General features: G+C 43.1%; 1 protein-coding gene across 2 annotated transcripts in view; it reads right to left on the bottom strand.

The window, feature by feature from the left end:
- The window catches only part of GLRA1 (glycine receptor alpha 1), a 36,449-nt gene extending 21,315 nt beyond the window's left edge, over positions 1-15,134 (bottom strand). For both annotated transcript variants that reach the window (XM_071570120.1, XM_071570121.1), the window contains exon 1: positions 15,054-15,134. In XM_071570120.1, the coding sequence (XP_071426221.1) occupies positions 15,054-15,109 (56 nt within the window). In that variant the 5' untranslated portion in view covers positions 15,110-15,134. The remainder of the gene's footprint in view (positions 1-15,053) is intronic.
- Positions 15,135-22,020: the final 6,886 nt, after the last annotated feature.

Genomic DNA, 22,020 nt, shown 5'->3' with positions numbered 1-22,020 from the left:
TAGTGTGCATCCTATACTGAGAAGGGTTTGGGGTCCAGAAACAGAGCAGTCAGCATCTTATTCCTGCTGAGGCAGGATGGGCACCCATGTGAATTCCTAATGAGGCTGGTCTCGGCTAATTTGTTTGCCCAGCCCAAACATCTCCAAATACAGAATCCCAGCTGCCACCAAAGTAGAAGAGAGATGATGAGTAGTGAAAATCCTTTTGTGAGTTTAGGTATAGCTCCTTGGCGTGCCACTAAATTACAGATGTGAACTCTGGCACTGGGCTCCACAGGTAAAATACACTCTGAGATTAGCCTTGGGCAGCAATTACTGCTTAATTACATGGCAAATAACAAGGAACATATTCAGGACTCTGACAGTCTGATTTTCTGAAAGGCAGGTAGGATGATTGTGATCCAGATTTGAGGTTTAAATGAGTGTCACGTGATGGTACAGCTTGGGCAGAGTCTCTGGGACTGTAGGGGAGAGAGGTGCTTTGCTTCCCACTCACTGATCAGTCCAACATTTGCTGTTGGTACCTGTAATGCAGGTTCTGAGTTCCACACAGTCTCTGGAGTGGGCGGTGTCTGGAGGGTGATTCTGAAATAATACTCATGTCAGGTTGAAGATGAAAGGAAATGGAGTGTTTTGGGGACCTGTATGGACTCTCAGGCAGAAAGAATGAAGTTACCAATTTTTCTGTAGAAGATAAAAACCTATGGCTGGCAATGTGCCTTCTGGCTTGATGGGAGTCTTTGGGGTGATAATTTGGGCTGAGGAAGTCTACACAGGAACAAGTGACCCCTGGTACCAGGTGCTCATTCTCAACTTTGCAGGAAGTTTTGACTTCCAAGACAGGAATATTCAGTTCCTTCCCTATGGTTACATGGCTTCTACTTGAACAACAATCTGTTCCCATGCTGGAAGTGTGGTGTGAAATTGCCTAGATTAGCCAAAGAAGAAGCAACCCCTGCACTGTGCTTGGGGCAAGAGCTGTCTCTGCCTATGGGCTCAGGTGCCTGATGCTGGTTAGAGCCTGCAGGAGGATTGCAACGCAAACATATAATGAGCCAAAGGAAGCTGCTCAGGAGGAAATGAGGCTCGTTGCTTCACACTTTGCAAAACTCCTGAATTTTTTACAAAGTACAAAAAGTCCAAAGGCTTTGTGGGAACAGTGAGAAGCCACTGACAGAGCAGCTGGGAGGCCTAAGAATGTTTACAACAGGCACAAGGTTTTTAGCTACATATGTCCTCACAAATGACACCACGGAGTCCTCTTACAGCATTCAGGCCTCACCCTGGGAAATTTTGCAGTAGTCAAACCTGCTGATTTTTTGAGAACAGCACTAAGTCCTAACACAAGGTCTTTGGGGAAGAATTTGGGACGGTGACTGTGCATTGTATTAATGCCATCCTGCCCTCAAAAACCTGTTCATCCAATGCAAGTTTGAGCTGAGACTCCAAAGACACATATGTTATCTTGGTAAGAGTATTTTGAGGCATTTAGTTCCTCAGGACTTCAAAAACACCTGGGGCTTAGCAAAGTTTGGGTGCCATAATTTCAAAATCAGGAATCTAGTACCCTGCATTGCATTGACTTTCTTTTCTATTGTCAGCAGTGGTGGGTTGCCAAGCTTTGGTTTTCAATCCTGCAAACTCAACTGCAGTCTGGCTTCTTTTGTAAACTGCAACAGGGTTCTCTGATTTTAGCCATTAAAAATTGCTTAATTTTTGCAGTAAAGACAGAAGATGAATTCCAGGCCACTCTCAGTAAGAGTCTAAAACTAGGATTGCATTCACCTCTTCATATATTCATAATCCACTCCCACACTGGCCATATCTGAGCAGGCTGATGCACACTCGTGCTTGGGGATAACCTGACAACTTGTGGATCTCACTTTTACTACAGCCACAGGTGCCCTTTCTTATCTTGTCCCTATCTCTGCTCTAAGGAACTATGCAAAGCCCAAACCATTGTGTTGCAGGGGTAAATGGGGTTGTGGACTGGGTGATGGTTTTAATTTAATTTCTTAGGAGGAAAGCAACAGGGTGCAATTGATTTGCAAACTCAGAGGAAGAAAGCTGAGTGTGGGAGGACAATCAATACTGGGCTCGACTACTGCATTCCAATGGAGTGTCTGCATGGCAATGAGTCCAGAGAAAAGATTTCAATTAAGCAGCAAATGTCTTGGTAACCAAAGACTCCTGCCACTTCAGCAACAAGATGCCAGATAGTGCAATACACTGATTTCTTCTCATTAACTGTAGACTGGAGGAAATATATGGAAGAGTGTATGTGTGGGGGCAAGAGGCAATACAAATCTAATAAGCATCTAATATGCTTTAAGTGGAAAAAGATAATTAGACACTGCAATTCCCTTGGCATTTGTTTTAAAAAATGAGGTGAAAAAGCAAAGAAATCAGTGCTGATCTTTCCTGTAAATTCAGTGTGAAAGCCTATGCTGAATATGCTCCCTCCCAATGAATGAGCCTGCTGCTATTTTTTGGGTATCATTTTCTGGTTCTTTCTGATTCAAGGTTGCAGGTAAAGGAATTTCATGGGCTCAGTTCCTACATGGAAGTATACATTTGGATAGCTGAGTCCCAGAAGCATCTGGGAGAGGACCAGACTCTCACAGCCCCACTGCTTTCTGTAGCTTCATGTTCATCCCTGTGAGCAGTTCCTGAGGGCACCTTTGGGGAGATGCTAAAACTGCCAAACATGGTTTCATGCCTCCTAATATATGTTTTTAAATCTGTTTGTCTGCTGTGTGTTGTTACCCAGGTGACCTGGGAATGATGAGTTCTGAGTTTTGTCTGGTTTCTGTTTGGTTACTACATGTTTTCCTATAACTGACTGGTAACAATTTCTCCCTAGATGTAATGAGAAAAGGCAAGAAAACAGAGCATGAGGGAGCAGCAAAGCCTTTCCAGCAGCAGGCAGAGGAGTCTCCTCTCTAGCTTAGAAGAAATGGTAGGAAACATCACTGGGAACTACAGAGAAGCTGGTCCAGCCCACTGGGCAGATGGATGGATTCTCTCTAACAGAACCCCAAAATCTTCATTCTGGTTGTGACAGTTGAGTTTGTGATGTCAGCTGAGCTCAGGCAGCACCCAAAAAGCTACCAGCTTCTGTTGTCTTCCAGGTCTGTCTAGACCAGTGCTGTGTGCTCCCTTGGGAACTTTCTGGGACTTCCTTCATCACTTAGTTCTTGCAGAAGTACTCTTGAAACTCCCATGAGACTGTTCATCTTCTGGCCCAGCTGAGGCAAGGAGAGGGAAATTGGAAAGTGATTTGAAAGTTATTAACAATAGAAGAGAACTGGAAATTTAGTGTGGGCTGTGGTGTTGTTCAGAGAGAAGATTGAATCTGTGAATAAACAAAAGGAGGCAAAGCATGTAACAAAATCACCGAGGATGTAGTTTGCATTGGTGTAAGAGTGTTGTCTGAGCTGGGTGACTCGACGCATTTTAATAGCAGTCAGACACGGGCTTATTTTATTTATGCTGGTGTAATCCCTAGTGGATCTGGCTGAGAAAGTGCCATCAGGCAATCGTCACAGCCACTACAATGGGAAGGATCTCGTCAAAGGGTCGATGAACTAGCATAATCTTTTGTGATTTTAATACTGGCAGTGTAAGCAGGCACCCGCAAGCCCCCAGGAGGTGCAGCCCCCGAGCAGGATGCAGAGGTGAAAGCTGATGGAGATGGGCAGCCCAGCTGCTCAGGATTGCATTCCTCAGGCAGTGAAGTCAGGCTTTGCAGGACACCTGTCAGTGGTTTCTCCCAACCTATCCAGGAACTGTTTACTCTCTTTGCATATTTTGTTTCATGTAAACAGATGATATATGCTTATAAACAATTATTTGGTTTAAAAAGTGGCTCTTCTTCAGTCTGGATGTGTCTGCTTGTTTGGTTCCTGGCTCCCCAGTTGGCTGTTTCCTTCTTCTCCTCCCATTTGCATGGTCCTTGTGCATTATTTTCATGCCTTTTTTCTTTTTTTTTTTTGGTGATGTTTGGTTGTTCAATATCACAAATCACTCTATTCTGGTTGAATACTGATAGTGAGAAACATATTTTTATTTTTTTCTCCCTCCTCCTTTGCAAAGAGGTGTGATTGAAGAATTTAATTAACACAGGGCCTCTATTCCCTTGTCAAATAACTTAATTGTTAATCATTAATTCTGAATGTAAAAAAAAATTATGTCTGGAAGCAGAAACAAACTGTTGCAAAACAAGTGTTTGCAGAGGAAATCTCCTTCTGCAAAGCATGGAAGGCTCAGGTCCCTGTGAAGGTAGAGTGGTGCCACATCAGTGGATAGAGAGAACAGCACTGGATTTATTTCTCTGGATGGATTCTCAACAGGCTGGAGAAATAGAGATACCTAAGCCCTTAGCCTGGTTCAGTGCTGCTCTGCAAATGTTTCTGAAGTGGTTTGTTGGAAGGGTTTTTTTTATTTTTGAACCACAGCAAGCCAGAAAGCTTGGCACAGATGTGTTTGGAATAGTGTTCAGTTGAGCTGCCTCACACATTTGTCCTTCAAATGTGATGTATTCTGTAAGTAGATAGCCCAGGGGAGGGAAATACTCATCAGGTCTAAGGCAGGCTGAGGTAACCACAATAACTGTTTCCCCCATTACCTTCAAAGCCAGGCTAGAGCAGTGTGGGGGCTCGGGGACACAGAAGGATTCATCAGCTCAGTTTTATTGACTTCAGCAGACTCTGAGAGGTGCAGTTGCAAAGAGAACATCAGATAGCTGGGCACAGAAAGGCTTCGTGCTCTCCATGATTAACTAGTGTTGCCCATGGTAACTCTCTCCTTGCTCTCCAAGGACCATCTCCCTGGTCCCTGAGCAGATCATGTTGCTCAGCAGAGCCCAACCTGGATTTAGCCTCTGCTGATGCTGGGAATGCCTGTCTCCATCCTGTCCTCAGCAGCTGGAGAGAGGCAGGAAGGACAGACAGAAGGTTGTTCTGGTGAAAAGAACAGGGGCAGCCCAAACTCTGTGCTCAAGCTGTTATTTATGACTGCACACCAACATGTTATCTGGAGGGAAATGCTGCCAGACCCTGGCTGGGAAGGCTTGGCAGAGACTGCAAGCAGACTTTTTATTTTAATGGTTAGATTTGCTATCAGAATTAATAGCACAATCAATATTGATATGCAATTCAATTAAAAGGGATGAAACTCATTGCCTGCGTGTTTTTCTCCATCACCTTGTCTGAATTCCTGGCCTACAACATTAGGGGTGAACAGGATGTAGAAGAGTGGAGGTGTGTGGGAGAAGAGAGCCACGGTACTATATTTTTGGCCCATCATGGTACTGAGTAGAAGGAGCTGTGAGTGTTACAGATGTGCTGGTTGCACAGCAGTTATCCCAGACCATGCGGTTGTGCTCAGCTGCTGGTAGTTACAGCCTGTGGATGTGGGGTGTGCTATGTAGGTGAATTTGCAAAGTTAATCCTCAGAGGTGGGGGTGGAATTTGGAGTTAGTTGTTCTCTTAATTCAATGGAGTGTTTGTGCAACAGAGCTGTGGAGGAGGCCTGGATGTTGGGACAGGAGAGGAAAATAGTTGTGTGCAGTGAGATTGGTGAAATACAGAATTTGAGAATTGAACACTTAGCTATTATTTGTCCCAATTTATGGCAGGAGAGGGTGACAGGAGAGGAAGAGTAGGCTTGTTAAATGTTGCTGTCTCTGCCCTGGATGGCTGTGCTGTTACTGTGAGCTCTTTAAACCAATTCTACCTCTTGCACCAGAAGTAACTGCATTGCAGTAGTCACAGGATGTAATCAGTTAAAGTTTTAACCCAAAGGATCCCAGAACACTCCCAAAAGTTCTGCACAACCCATCTTGCCACTGATTCTTGTGGCTGTACAGGAGACGAACTAGGAGGCACTGTTCCATAGACCTCAGGGAATTAACCCTCTGTGATCATTTCTATCCAGGGAAAGCTGCAACAACTTTACTGAAGTGAGGAAAATCTCTTCAGACTGCAGCAATCTGATGTCTCTGTGTTCCACTGCCACATTCCTGCAGCCCATGGCTCCTATGCCATATGGCAAAACACCCTGTCCAGAACTATAAACCATCCCAATTACACTGATTAACTCTGTGGAAAGACACCAGCACTTGGAGCATTTGCTGATGCTGCCTGGACAGAGCAATAAGAAAATAACAAATGACTAGACAGTCAGCTGAGGGGGGAGAAATCTGCCCGTTGTATATAGCTGAGATGGGAAGAGTACAGAGGCCAATAAATTGTATGGGAATAGTACTCAGTTTCATGCTGGATTTCTGCTCCTACAAAGATCGTTGTTGCATGGTCATTCTTGCTTATTGCATATTAAAAAAAGATAAATTAATTCTTGAGCCACAGGCATTCTCTCTAGTGACATTCTCAACTACCCCCTCTTCAAGTAGCATCTACAGCTTTTGGAGCACACATCATGACTGTCTGGATATGTATGATCTTAAGCCATTGAGACAGGTTTGAAAACAAAATTCAAACAATGAAGAAGCACAAGTCAAAGCTCAGGTTTTATTTACTTGAGAAATAAATCCAGCAAACACCAGCATTGACTGTGCATATACTGAGGGATTTACAGGAAAAAAATGAAAGTTATAATTGCATTTTTTTGTTGAAAAACAAAGGGAAATATCTTTGCTGCAAAGACAAAAGCATGTGTCTTGATTCACTCATACTGAATATTCCTTTTAAAGTCAGAGGGGCTAGTCAGGTGTTTAAAGTTATGCATAAACAGCCTTCCTGAATCCAGTAGATAAAGGGAGAAAATGTCTTTACAAGATGAGGCTTCATAATCTAGGTAACTATATTCTCTTTACTGATGTGCTCTTGATTTAGTGTTTGGATGGAGAGCTGCGGTGGGAACCTCAATTGACGTCAGAAGGTTTGAGATCACAGACCAGACAAGTGTCAGAGAATTACGAGAAGTCGTGGATGCTCTTCTATCTATAGCTCTGCAGTCACACTATCAGTTGCATTTCCATCAGTTCAAATAACTCACTACGGCAGCTTTTTAAAAATTAGTTTTAGTTTAAGGATTTATGCTGCTCATTAAGATTGGGTGAGGATATTTTAACTTTTTTTTTCTAAATCAGAAGCATTATGAATAGAATTCTTTGAAGAGATATATGGCATGTAATGCAGAGAGATGATTGGTTTTATCTTCTGAAATGAAACTTTTTGCTGCATGTCCTTTGAAAAGGCCTCCCGAGGTAACCTGTGTAACCCACCTACAAAATTGTGGGACCCACAGTAAGACTGGAGTTCTCTGATGTGTGTATTTAGTGCTGCATAAAATGAGTTGTGTAACAAGAGAACTAATTTTGATATTTTCTGGGTGGAGTTAGTTGCTGGCATTGCAACACAAACACCCTGCTTGAGTTGAATGTTCTCTCTGTGCTGTCTGTGACTCCTGGGGTAATTTATCAATTTATTCATGAACTATACTGCAATGTAACTTCTGGAATTAATGTCTGAGCCCTGGATCCCCTGCTCAGAAGGGCTTTTCTCCCCACTCCAGCTGCCCTCTGACTTTGGTTTCTTCAGCTACCTGACAAGACAAACTCCATCTTTTCAATGCTGGTGCAGGAGTGCACTTTGTGTTTGATGAGGCTGGTACTTTGTCAGCCACGCTGCTGGGAGATGACTTCTAAGCCCAGAGCTGTGTGTCAGGGTGTGATGGATGGGGCTGGATGCTGGATGATGCTTGCAATTCTCAGGGCACATGGGGTGGCAGGAGAGGTGGGATACACACATTTTGGTTTGCAAATGAGATCTTGGGAGACCTGCAGCAAAATAGGTCTGTGTTGTGTGTGGGTATGCCAGGAACTATTGCTCTGCTTAGTGGAAGCACTGGGAGCAAAGAGGACTGTAACATAGCCCATTTTTTTGTCTAGAGCCTGTCTTCTCAACTGTTACAAGATAAGAGAAGGGTCCTTCATGCAGGAACCCAGAGCTTCTCTACTGCCCACTGAGGTAATACCCATGATGAACAGATCCTGCTGTAATGGGGAGGGGACTGAACCCATCTGGCATGGGGACTCCTGGCACTGGATTGGAAGCTCAGGATTGTTTTAAAGGGTGCTGACAACAGCTGACCCCTGTGTGCTTTCAGGTTTTATAACTTCCCCATAAGAGAGGGGAGGAGGGAATCTGTGCTTGGGGCTTTGCACAATACATATTTTTTACCAGCTGAAATAAAAGAATAAAAAAGAAATCAAGGGAAATCACAGAAAGGTGAGAAAACAGTGATTTTTGCCTGGATTTTCTGCACGATTCCTGGCTCAGCTGCATTTTGCTGCTGAACCACATGCGCGCGATAGTGGTCTGATCCACCACTGATCCCACTTCTGTTGCTGTTTAATTGATTTGTGTGTTTTCTCCAGCTCTGGCGGGGGCGGGGGGCGGGATTTGCATTCTGGGCGAGTGGTCGCAGGCGCTGCTGGCAGGGCAGGCTCCGAGGGGAGCTGCTGTCGGCGGCTCTGCTCTGAAGGCAGCCGGTGCGATGATTGATTGCACTGCAAGCGCTGCTGTTCCAGGCATGCGACATTCCTTGTCTTGGCAACCTCTTGGTGGTGTGTTCCCTTTTCACCCACCCCGCAATGAGGCACTGATTCAAACGAGAGAGTTCCCTGGCAGTCTGATAAGGCTTTTGTTTTTGCTTTTAGTATTTTTCCCCTTTTTTTTTCCTAGTGGGCTGTGAGCCTTAGCAGAAGGATGAAGAGGGACACATCAAAAGGAAAGCAGGGGTGCAAAAGTATGTTTTGTTTTCCCCTCCCTCTCAAAATCCAAATTTCTTGGGGTTTGGTAAATTGAGATTTCTCCTGCTTTTCTCACTGGCACTTAGATCCAGCAGAGATGTATTCACAGGATGCCAACTATGTCTATGTACCAGCCAGCTGTGGTGCAGTCCCCAAATCAGCAGCTTACCATGGTGCCATATATGGATGGAATAATTGTCTGCATTATGGGGAGAGCTCAGCATGTGTAAAGGATGGGTGCATCTGTCTCTATCTATTTCTGTTCTCTGCAGGCCTTCTCTGGGCTTTGGCCTTGCAGAGGGAACAAAAGCTATATTTCTGTGGTTTTGGTTTCTGTGCATCAGTCTTTTGAAGTATTAGAGTGTTTTAAGAGCAACTTGAAGATGTGTATGTCATCCACAACACTTGTGGGACCAAACCACACAGACCTCCAGGACTAGATCAGCTAAAGCATCTCAGTCCCTTCCCAAGAGGTGAAGGGAGCATTTTGCACCAACCACTCATCTTGACTAAGAAATACCAATGCAAACCACCTCCTCTGGAGGAAGATGGTTTCTGTTGTCTGGCTTTGTAAACACACATGTAAATTGTTTGGATACTTTGGGGAAGGGTGAGAAAAACAAATAAGGGAGTTTTATTTTGGTCACTGTAAGAGGAACTGACCTGCTGAATTAGCAGTACTTTATTATGATGAGTGCAATGCAAAACTTGCTGTTTTCTGAGCTGTGCAAGTAGGTCTAGGAGTCAGCAGCCAGACTGGTGTTCTCTGGCTATGGCTGCTAACAATCCTTTCAGTGCCTTGAAGTGGAGCAGCAGAAGTTCCTGCTTTTCCCCCTCCTTTTTTGCTTCGTTTGTCCCAAACTGGTAGTGGGGTTTTTTTGTGGTGATCGTTTGGTTGTTTTTTTTTTTCAAACTGAAATTATCAAAAGTGGAATGACATTTTTTAGCAATCAAAAAATTGACTCAAACCATAATGTATGATGGAATGGCATTTTTAGCAAGTGAAAGTGTATGATGACCCTTTTTCTTGAATGGTGTGAGGTGCACAAGTATAATCATCATTCATAAAAATAGAAATAATTTATGCTCTTGCTGATAGATAAAGGTCAGTAGAAAGTATGCCAGGTAATGAGAGCAAAGGGGTAATTTACTGGAAATAGCAAGACCCTGATTTAATGTGCCACAACAGTGAGAGCTGATACAGGCAAATAAATGAATAAAAGTAAAAATTTGTTAATTCCCTAATACTGGCCGCTTTGGGATTCTCAGAAAAGCTCCAGGTTATAGAAAATGAGCAAGTGAAAATACGTGATGTGATTTAACATAATTAAATGTTGTGGGTTTGACTTAGATGTTATGATATTTAAAGCATGATTTACTTTTTGAGACCCTTGTCTTTCATCAGTATCTAAATAGCAATTATATTCATTAGGTGGTCTGACAACTTGTTCTTGACACTGAAATTTGAAGAGTCCTTTTAACCTGCGTGCTGTGATGAAATGAGAACAGACCTGTCTGCTGGTTTTCTATTACAGATGAACAATTGCTGGTCAGTGCTGGGATAATAAAGTAATTTAATTCTGGGCATTGATTAACTTCTTAATTCAGATGTTGGGTTCCATTTCTATCCAGGTCAGCTCATGAGGATTTGGTGAGATGAATTTCATAAGCAAACAAGGAAAGTGCCCTGTGCTGTTGCTTACAAGTTCTTTCCTTTCTGAGTGGAATCACTTGGTCTGTAGCAGAGTGAACTTCTCAGCCTATAGGCCGTGCTGTTAAATCTGGGACTTTTGGAGTCAGAGAGCCTTTTGCTGCTGACTTGCTTCATACCTAAGGGTCTGAAGGTTCAACACCTCTTCCATCAGAGAGGAGGAAAAAAGGTGGGGGACCAAATTCCCATGCCTAAATTCTTGTTCTTGAAGGAAGGCTCTGTAGTGTCCTTACATGTAAGGGCAGGATCCCACCATTCCCTCCACTTATTGATCTCTTTCCTGAAGCAGCTCCCCTGAGATATTTGAACAGTATATTTGTGCTCTGCCACTGGGACTTGCTGCAGTGTAGGGTAATGTTCAGAGCTAGCCAAGGTGGAGAGTCAGTCTAAATTACTTCAAATCTGCACAGCACCAGTGCCTCAGAGACAAAGAGTATTTTATTCGTGAGAAACTGCAACTTTGTTTTGTAATGTTTTTGGTAAGCAAGTTGATTATTTAGGATTTCCTTTCTCTTTGTACTCAGCATAAGGGGAAGGCTTTTTTTGGACCAGATATTTGTGGAGCCTTTCTCTTGTTTTGAACCATCCAGGGTGAAAGTCTGGGGTTAAGACAGCTGTTTGGAGAAGAAGGTTAATATCAGGCTGTTAGAAAATGTTTTGCCTACTTTATGTTGATTTCTCTCAATTGCCTAAATTACAAGAGAATCAGGATGGCTGGCTGGATGTACAAAAGTCTCTGCAGAAGGCAGAGTCCCAGACATTTTGTACTTTTACTGCAATGACACCAAATTAATTTTCCTTTACAGAATGATTTATAGAGGTTTCTAGAATTGTCTACATTGTCACACTTTCAAATCTTGGATATGTAACCCTTTTAGTGGAGCCTCTAATGGGGCTATTAAAGGTTGCAGACCAAAGCAGCTAAAGAGTATCCTTAGAGCCATCTAGTCCAAGACTTTGCTAAATAATTTTTATTTCATGGAGATGACAGACTCGGCAGAGGCCCAACAAGTCAGAAGGCACAACTTCTAATAGGGTTTAGTTAGCGTGAGGAAAATATTCTTTAGCTTTTGAGAATATCTGCTACACTGTTTAGCTTGTGGCTCTGGAAGTCTCTGGGTAGTGCTTCACTCAGGCAGCTCTGTAATGTTACCTGGCAGTGCAGAGCTATAGCAAGAGGCTTGGGGATACTGTGCATGTTACTCTCTGCTTTCTTCCCCTGCCTCTTTTTTGAGAAGTTGAAACCAGCAGCTCTCCAGTCACCTTAACTTGTCAATACTGTTTTAGGAAATGCATGGGTTTTCCCCCCAAGAAGTCGAGGTATCGTATTTACAATGACACCTTCTTATTGTTTTAAAAACTGGAAATGAGAAGTTCCATTACTGGCAAAAGGGAATATAAACATGCCAGTTGGAGTAATCCAATAGGGATTGAGGCTGGCAGCAACTTTTAGCCTGTGACTCACTTGGAGCAGTAGCCTTGAATCACTCTTGCTTGCTGACAGATTGCTGTGCAGAAGGGGCCAACTGTGATCTTGATTTAGTGAAGGTCATGCTGCAGATTCCTGATATACAGAAGTGCAATTAGGATAAAAATCAGGTCCAAAGAATTTCAAAGCCTCACTAGACAGTGTGCCCAGTTGGGTAAGGTGTCAGTTCTAGGATATCTTTTATGTCCTAACTTGTACAAGGTGCATTCCTACCCTCAGTTGATGCAGTGATGTGTCTGGACCACTGCACCTATTAAAATGTGATGGTACCACTGAAAGTCCAGGCATGATCATCATGAGGATAGGGGAGCATTTTGTTCCACATGAAGGCATTCACAACTGAACATGCAGTGTATGTAGTTAGACTTTGGGAGAATGGTTGTACATGTCTCCACAGATATAAGCAGGACATCAGGAAATCCCTGCGTGAATATTGTCCAATTTATTTTAAAGAAATAGCATTTTCTCTTTGCCAAGATATCTGTAAGGAAAGCTTGGTCAAGCAGCCTCTCTGTCTTCATGCCCCACCTCAGCTTCCATCCCTGCCTCTCTCCAGGTTCTCAGTAAATGCCTTAGTCACAGCTAAGTGACTGCAGTCTGAGAAGGCAGGGAGCAGAATGGGAAGTGCTCTTCCATAAAGAGAGGCTTGTCAGAATAAGCCACGTATCACAAAGTCCTTCTAAAACACCCCAGCTGTAACCGAAACAAATATCATATTGGCAATACCATAATGTTTGCATTCACACACCAGCTGTTACTCTTTCCCCACAGGGTCTTGTTTTTTAAAAAGCTGGTGGAGGAAGTTTTTGTTAAGCAATAAACCTAGTCCAGTTTCCTATATTAGCTGTAGGCAATTTTTCTTGGAACATAGGGGGTTTATTTTTTTTATATTTGTGTGGTACATGTACTAACATATAATGGATTCTCTTTCCAGAATATTTTTGACAGGCTGGCAATAAAACATGGTGCACTCTGTAATTTAAAGCAATGCACACTTCTCTCATGAATTATTGGATTATCAGCTTTGGGTTTGTTAAACATTGTGTATGACTGAGTAATTGGCACACCAAATTTATGAATGGCTGTTAATGAATAGACTTCTTTACTGAAACTGAAATAGCAAAGCTATTCCTGGATCAGAAAGACTGGTAGATTTTTGGGCTGTAATAAATTGAACATGTAACACAGTGGGTGAGGAAAAAAACAAAAGAGGAAAAACCTTGCGCAGGGTGAGTTCTAAATAGGAATTACTGACTTTTTTTTGTGCTTGGAAAATGATTGCAGTACCTAAAGCAATTTGATTTCATCCTCCTCCAGCAATTGAATTAGAGCACTTTCAAATGTTCTTAAATGTTAAATTTTGAGAACTCAACTTTCAGAAATACCTTTTGTATGCAATATGACTCAATGATATATACCATGTTATGCATGTATGTAATTTGTTATTACAAACCTTTGAATTAGAATCTGAAGTGATTTGTTTACCAAGGTTTTGAATGTCCAGGTCTCTAATTGATGTGCTGAGAAACCTGTAAGTGCTCACATGTGTTGTGTGATGCACAAGTGTGTATCAATTTCCCTTGTTTGGTCTGTTCAGAAGAGACTTGGACAGGTGCTTGAATACCAGGGCCATAGGAAATGCAAGCCTGGAAAGACTCTTATTTTATTTTCCTTTTATATTCCAGTGTTTGTGTTGTTAAATCTTGTTTGGTTGGTTTTGCTTTTTTAACCCAATGTTTCAATACTGTTTTTAACTAAGAGTTTATTGCACATACCTGTGCTCCCTTTCAAGCCACCCCACTATGCTGTGCAGAGCTGCAATGCACTTGTTACTGACTCAGATAAGAAAGGATGACTCTGAAGTATCAGGTGTTGGGAATTGCTTTTTTTGAAACTGGTGCTTTTAGTTATTTCTAGAATTTATTTTTTGGCTTACCTAATGCAAGCACTAAATGTTTTGAGTTCATGTTGCAGTTGTGCTGGTCTCTGATTTCCTGTGGAATTACAGAAAAAGTGGGGATATCCCAGTTTTTATGCCTGAAAAGACTTAAGTGTTCAAAAGGAAAGAGAATGCTAGAAAAGTCTGGCCAGTATTAGCAGTTCTGCTACTGTGATTCCTAAAATAATAAGTATTACACTAGTGAGGTATATACAAATGATGTCTGTGTTTCCACATTAAACTACAAGATGAGACTTTGGTAAAATGCAGAAGTAGGAGCCAAGCAACTGAAATGAAATCTAAGATTGATGAGCAAGTTCAGGTCATCAAAGAGGTTTTTCTCTCCAATTGTATGTGTTGGGCATCTCTCACTTGCTACAGCAGGCTGAATTTTCATGCCTATAAAACACCTTCTATCTTCCAATATTTTTTGTCCATTTAATAAAAGCACTGCAAGGATAGATGGACAAGAAACAGTTCTTTAAGACTAAAGCTGTTCCTTCTGTCTTAGCCTTAAAGAGAACATGAGCACATCTAAACCACAGTCAAAACACGGCTGGGCAGTAATGAATATAACTGCAAAAAACTCCCCGCATCCCCTTTGGCTTTCACTTAGATTCTGCAAGGGAAGAATATTCAAAACAGCGTGAAAGGATAAAAAGTTGTGAAGAAAGGAGATTATTTCTTTGCTTTCTGTGACTTCAGATATAGCAAGCTGAGGATTGAGGGTGAACCCTCACATATAAGCAGTGAAAGCATCCCATGGAACTCGCCTGCAGTCTGAGGATGGGGAGGGGGCGAGGTGGGAATATTTACCCGGGCAAATTCAAGTGCAGCATTACCAGCCGCCACTAGCTGTCACTTTGCAAGCAGCCGGGCTCGGTGTTTTCAGCACTGCGGTTGGCGAGATTGCGGTGCTAATTGAACGGAGTAACTCCCAAAGCCGCGGAAAGTCCCGAGCCCAGGGGCTGTGCGAGAGCCAGGCTGGGGAACCGAGGGGAAGCCAAAAGGAGGCAGCTCTGGAAAGGCGGAACGCCGATGTCGGGAGCCGAGCCTGTGCCCAGGGGCTGTGCCCCAAGCTCGGGGTCGGAACGGCGCTCCAGCCCGCACACATTCCTCCCGTAAAGCCGAGCCTTACCTGAAGAAAACGATCGTCTCCCACACGTAGACTCCGAGCGCGTTGACGTTGCACATTTTTCCAGCTCTCGTTGTTTGTTGTTTGGTTGTTTGTTTTTTTTTTTTGTACTCCGTGAGGGGTGGGCCGGTGGGCTTGGCCAATAAAGTGTAACCCGGCACTTGGGGAGAATCGGTGGGGGGGAAGGCGAACCACCCCTCCCGGGGCCGCGGTACGGCCGGGAGGGTCCGCTCAGCACCGCGGACAGCGGCCGGCGGCGCTCAGCACCCGGACAGCGGCCGGAGCGCCCCGCTCAGCACCGCGGACAGCGCTGCCCCCGCCGCCGCCACTGCAGTGCTGCCGGGGCCGGAGACCGCGCGGTCCGCGCCGAACCTCCCTCCCTTCAGCGGGATGTCGCTCCGGACATCAGGCTGGCGAGAGCGGCAGGCGCAGCCGGGTGTAGGTTTGCCATCAGGGTGGTGGGGGTGAGATGGGAGGGGGGGGCACGACGACCCTCAACAACCCAGGGTTTAATCTCCGCTGATAGCCGGGGTGTCCTCCTAATTACATCCACAGGAATTTGTCAGTGTGGAGCCGTGCTGCAGTCCCGGTTGTGTCGCTTTCCTGCCCGCCGTCTGGCTGCTGTTGATTCCTGCTTCCTGGGCTATTTTCCTCCCGAATAAGTTATTGCTGCTGTAGGGAAGGTGTCCCATTGCTCAGGGCTAGAGCGGAGGGGAGCGAAGGGGAAGTTTCTTGGGAAGCACTTCCATTGTGCTCGGAAAGAAAGTGGCTCACTGTCCTCCTAATGCATCTCATTTCCCCTCTGCCCTCTCTCCCCTGCTCGGACTCGCCAGATCTTGGGAGTTTCTTGCTGCATTAATTTACTAAACTAAAAAAAAAAAAAGAAAGAAAAAAAGAAAGGAAAAAAGGAGGGGGAGGTGGAGAAAAGGGAAGGCAGAGGGGAGGGGGTAACTCAGCCTCTCCACCATCCCAAGGCCCTCCTCTTAGCTGTGCTCATTGGTCTCGGGGCTGAAAAAACTACTCTAGGACGTGGTTGGATAAACGCATGTTGTTCAGCAGAGGCTGTTAACCTTTAAAGCGCTGATACGTTTTGGTTTATTTCAGTTTTTTTAACCCGAATTGCTGTCTTTTTAAGAAGTCTCTGAAATCGTCTCCCTTGACAGGGCAAGCGTAACGTTCCTTAAATCTCCATCTCATGGAAGATCTGCTTTGCTGGCAGTTGATGTGTGTTGCTGTTGGCTTTTAAGGAACACCTTTGGTTGATTTTGTTTGTTTGATTTATTATTTTTCCTTTGTGTTTTTTTTCTTTAATCTTTTATATTTCATTTTACACAGAGGGGCAAACACCAGAGCTATCAAGGCCAGGGCAGGTAAGGAGCATTTAGTAGTTTCTTACTGCAGCTCCAGCTGCGCTTGCAGGGTGCTGAGTGTGGTGGTTGGGGTGGGGAGGAATGGTCTCACTCACTTTGTCAGTGTGTCATTCTACTCAGCTTCTCATCAACTTCTGAGAACTGAAATGAAAGCTTAGCTCTCAGCAATAATCTAGATTCCCCCACCCCCACTCCCCCCATCTCTATTGTCAGGTGTAATGGGATTTTTCTTCTCAAGGCTCTGTTTTGTTTACTTGTCCTGCGCTTTGCAAAATTCTCCATGCCAAAGACTCACTTTTAACCCCTTTTAAGCTGCTTTTAATCTGTTCAAGGACTTTTCCCATGCCATGTAGGAAGGGTGGAGATGAGTTATTTACTCCACCACTACTGAAGCCCCACCAGACTAAGAAATAACTAAGTTTTTCTTCTCAGTTTGGGTTACATCTCAAAGGATCTTGCTGCCATACTGAAATTTACCTGATGTTTTGATCTTGTTTTTATTTGTTTTAAAGCAGTATGCTTACTTAGTGAAATGGACAGAAATATCCTTTGGGTTATCATTCAAAAGAAAAGAAAGACCTGCTTGGCTTCTAGCCATTGGTACAGTGGGAATTTAATCAGATTTACTCCACTCCTGGGTCTCAGTGTCTAGCTAGATTAATAACAGGCTCTGATTTCAACTCATGGAGATTCCTCGGGACGTGATTCCATGCAGCGTTTCCTGCCTGCTGCTTGCTGGCTCCACACTGTACTTTCTCTCCTGACATTTATCCCCACATGGATGAGCCTCTATCACTGTGCTTTTCCAGCCCCCAGTGTGCTGACAGACCAGAGGAGGAGCTTCAGGTTGGGAGTGTGAACAGGACCCACATAGCAGGAAAGAAATGGTACTTCCCTGATTTCTTTAAGGGGAAGCAGGACAAAGAACAGGAGGCAGAATCATCTCTTGGCGTCTGTGGGTTAAGTCTGGAGGCTGTCAGCCTTCTGGATCCTTTAGAAATGGAAACAGGCTCTTTAAGAGATGACTGTCTCATGTGATAGTTCCCTTGCCTGTAAGCTTGATCTTCATTATACCAGAGGTATCTGGGGACAAAGTCCTTTTGTCCCCACTTTCACTCCTGGCACTACCTTGGGTCAGGGAGGAAACATGGCTGTGCTTAAAATCAAGAAAGCAGATGAACCTGTGTGTACATAAGATAAAGAATCTTCACAGCTATTCCTGTTGAATGGTCTTAAAACTGCTTTTCCAGGGAGAGAACTTCTCTGCTTTGCTGTCTTCAGTCTTGGTGGTAACTGAGTGATTTGTGTGGGCCCAGGGTCTCTTCTGTTGATACTCAAATATTTCTTCTTTCTGGAGAGACACGGGAACAATATTTTCTTTGGTGTTGGGGGAAATGGAGGCAAAACCAGGTTGCAGCAGATATTTGGAGCAGGTCTAGGCACCAAGGTGATTTAGACAGGGAGTAAAGAGAAAAGAAATGTAAATTTAAGGGATATGAGTTTTGCATGTCTTACTAGGATGGTCCCAGAGGTACCCACACCTTCTGCATTACATGTTTGCCTGTGTTCTATCTGCCTTTCAATTGCTTGTCTTGGTACAGTGCCCTGCATGGGTTCCGTGAAAGTGTCTGGCCTTGGTCAGGGTGGCATCAGATCCTTGGAATTCCCATCCTGTGATTTAACTGAGCTGATTCAAGAAACAGCCAACCAATCCTCACTGAGACCCATCTATAGGGATATCTGTGGTGAAGGTATCCACGTTGATTCTATACAGTGCCAGATGTTTAGGTTTTCTTTTGTTCTCAAAGAAGTTAAGGGCAGATAAAATGGAAATAGGTCTGGAGATCTAATAATGCTGGAAGTCAATTTGATCACTGTTGCTTTAAGTAACCCTTGTCATCAAGTATTCTCTCCCTGGATCTGTCCTGACTTGCTCTTAGATCAGGTTTTAGCTTTCTGCTTGGTTTAGCTGCAGTGCTTTGTGATTTATTTTTCAGGGGGGAGGGTTCCCTTGCCAGGTCTTCTGTTTTTCAAGCTGAGTCGAGTCCAAATGGTCTTGAAAGGCATTTGTCTTTCTCTGGCAGCACTTGTACAAATGACAGAGTTGAAGGTAACTTATCATGATGTCAAATGAGCTCTTAAAATTAGAATTACCTGCTGTGCATTTATCTTGTTTTTAGTTTCCAAGTAGATGAGTCTTGTAAAACTCACTTGCAGGTGAAGTTGTCCGGGAAGCTTCTGTGTCATATTCTTTCTGGGTTGTAAGTGATGGATTCTGTTCAATATAAGACACCACAGAAATAATGTTTTTAATTTGTTCTTCAGCACTGAAATTTGGGGACACCTGTGGAAAAGGGTGTACATGAGGAGTGATAAAAACCAGGGAGTATCTCTTTCTCTAATTTCTTTTAGGTTGTTCCTCCCTGATCCTTTCCCTCTGAAGAATGCAAGTGAATTTATTCTTTGTGAAGAAAATAAATCTTCCTGGTAGCCTGTGACTTTGTTTTGGTTTTGATAGTTGATGAAATAGCTTAAAGACAAGGAGAACACAGAAGGCCTTGAAAAGAACACTGCAATGAGGTGAACATGCACCCCATGCTGAGAATTAACCTAAAGCCTCATCCACAACTGCAAGTTGATTTCATTCTTGATCTGTTTTTCACCTCTGGATTTTATATCAGGTAGAGTAATCTTTAGGGAGGGTTTGATTGCCTTTTTAAAATTCAGGTTCTGATAATTCATTATGGGGATGAACTCCTTCAGGTTGACCATGCACACACTCTGCTTTCCTTCCCCAAGTAAATGACAGGAATTTTGGTGAAGAAGCGGCCAACATAGCCGTAAAGTACACTCAGCCTGTCTTGGGAATACTAAATCCATTATTGTCAGTTTGTTCTTTGGAGAATGGCTAATGAGGAAACAGTGTCCCAAGAACTTGGATTGTGCTTCCCAAGGCAGAGATTCAAATTGCTACAGCAGCAATACTTGCCTTTTTGACACTGAACAAATGAAAAACAAATTTTAAATTAGAGTTAAGTTCAGGGAATTTTACAAAGGATTCTATGAAGTAATTTCCTATTCAGCTAATTTCCATGTGCAGTAAGCTATTTCTGTGCAAGGTTGTTCAAGTAAATACAATTTTCTTGAAACTCAAGAACTGGGATACTTCTTAAAAAAAGGAAATAATTGCTGATAAAATAAAACCATAAGTGTTTCTGCAATGCTTTTTATAGTGTTTAGTCAAGATTCTCTGCTGAAAAGTTTTACAGATGAAAGGGAGTTCATTGGGTAAAGGTCTATCTTCCATCCATAGCTCAAAAAATAAGTCTGATGAAAGGTTTGATATATTCTGTTTTGATATGCATTAGCTCTTTGGAGAACAACCACTGGAGTGTCTTGCATAGGAAATTCAGCAGAACTTGCAGCCTAAGGTTGGAAGGCTACTGGGGCAGAGGTGAGAGATTTGTGGTGTAGGTGATTGATATTTTTAACTGAAATTCAGACCAAGTATCACTGTTGATGGCCTTTTACCCTAAGTCTTTTAAAAACTATCCATCTAACTGTGTTGGAGGTTCAGTCCTGCATCTTCCTCTGCAAACAGAGCTGTTATATGGATTGTCCATGACCTTCAGACTCCTGGGCAGTATATTTCTTGACAAGTAGATTAGGGACTGCATTGATTTCTCATCATTGCAAACAGGGCCCCCATGAGTCTGGTGAATCCAGTCTGTGATCATGGATTCTCTGGAAGTGGAGTGAAGCCCTGTGCTGGGATGATTTCATGACAGACTATAAGTTTGCAGGAGGCCAAGTGAAGATCTTGCCAAGTGTGACATCCAGGTCTTCCTGACCTGAATGTGTGTTTGCTCCCCTATGTCAAATGTGTGAACCCAGTTAAGACAGTAATCCCTGAAGAATAAATAAAGAAGAACAGATGATAATTTCCCCCGAGGAATGCTGATTTATTAATAAATTTCCAAGTCTCATATGTCATATAATGACAGTTGAGCTGTGAGCAGTCTTGCTACATATCATAGGCTTGTCACTGTCACAATTTATGTGGTGTTCTGTAGCAAGAAAGCAGCATGGACCTTGTAGCCCTTAAAAAATTACATTACTGCTTCCACTAGCAACTTGATTTGCAGGTCATAAGCTAATTATTTTCTGACCTGTACAGAACAATTACCAGGCAATCCCAGAGAAGGCAGAAGTAATATTTCTTTCAAAGATCTTGACCAATAAAACATTTTGACTACACTACTGTGTTAATGAAAAACAAGCCAGTTACTTTTACAGCCTGTCTTGCCTGAACTCACTAGGTGTTGAGCATCATGCAGTTGTTGGAAATATTACCTTGGCTTTTGGTGTTGTGAAGCCCATTTCTCCTGTCTTAGCAGCCTTTGAGTGCTGTGGGAAATTGAACTTTTCTACTCTGTGTCTTGCTTGCAAATGAAAGAAACCCTTTATTTATTTTGAGGAGAGCAGGCACCAAGTTTTAAGAGATGTTTGCACAGAGGTATAGAAGAATACAGGGCATAACCAGAGCTATTCACATTACCACCTTCATTCCTGTTGTCTGGGATTAAAAACAAACAAGAAAAAGATCCACAACTCTTAAAAAAACCCCCTAAACCAAACCAAAACAAATGCCAAACCAAACACAAAATGCCATATGGGAAGAGAAAGAGGGAAATAAATAGAAACAAATATATTGAACACTTTCATTGCTTTGTTTATGTTGTGATTTCAATTGGAGTGTATGTGAGAAACACCAAGAAGTGGAACCGTCTAGAGGAAAAGTTTGACTGAAAACAGCAGACTTGAAAATGAAACTGGAAGACAGCCAGTGATGCTGAAGTGGTCCCTCAGTGTCCAAGTGCTTAGATACTGAAGCACCCTCTTACATGCTCCAATTCACTCATAGAACTAAGTAGCAAAAATTATCTTCTGGAGTGAAAGATGCAATCTGCAGCTTCTTTATTATTTATTTATTTGTTTTAACTTTTGACAATAGAAATATTTGTCTAAAGGATAAAAAGACCTGTAAGATCCCTCCTCTTTTAAATATTACAAAAGCTTTGATCCTCCATCCACTTTAATAAAGGCTTTTGGCTCTGAAGGGGGATATGGAACTGCTCTAGTTATCAATCTCAGTTTCCAAAAGTGTTGATAGGGTGGGTTTCACATTGCATTAGCAGAAGAAAGGGGTCTTCACCAGAGATGCCTCCAGGTTTGACAGCACTCCTGAGGTGTAGTGTAGCAGTAGGGACCCTCCCTCTGGTAGAATGTGTTTCTTACGTCAGTATCAGTGCTCTTGACTTGTCCAAGTTAAATGATGCACTTTGAGATTATTTTACTCATGAGGAGTGGCAGCTCAGGCTGCTTCATTGCCATGCAAAGTAGTCCTTCTCCAGTGGGGTAAGCAAGGATTTTGAGAGGTCATTAGGCAAATGATTTATTACTTTGAGCATCATTGACCTGAGCTATTTGGTCTTCATAAAAACATCTTGATTTCACCCTTCTCTTTCAGTCAGAGAGCTGATGTAGGGCTGGGTTACTGAAGACGCCTCTGTGCTTGGTTTACTGATAACTGTTTCTGA

Source organism: Pithys albifrons, chromosome 15 (assembly GCF_047495875.1).
Source record: "Pithys albifrons albifrons isolate INPA30051 chromosome 15, PitAlb_v1, whole genome shotgun sequence".
Taxonomy (NCBI): domain Eukaryota; kingdom Metazoa; phylum Chordata; class Aves; order Passeriformes; family Thamnophilidae; genus Pithys; species Pithys albifrons.
Note: the sequence above shows the minus strand (reverse complement) of the source record. Positions and strands in the feature narration are given on the sequence as shown.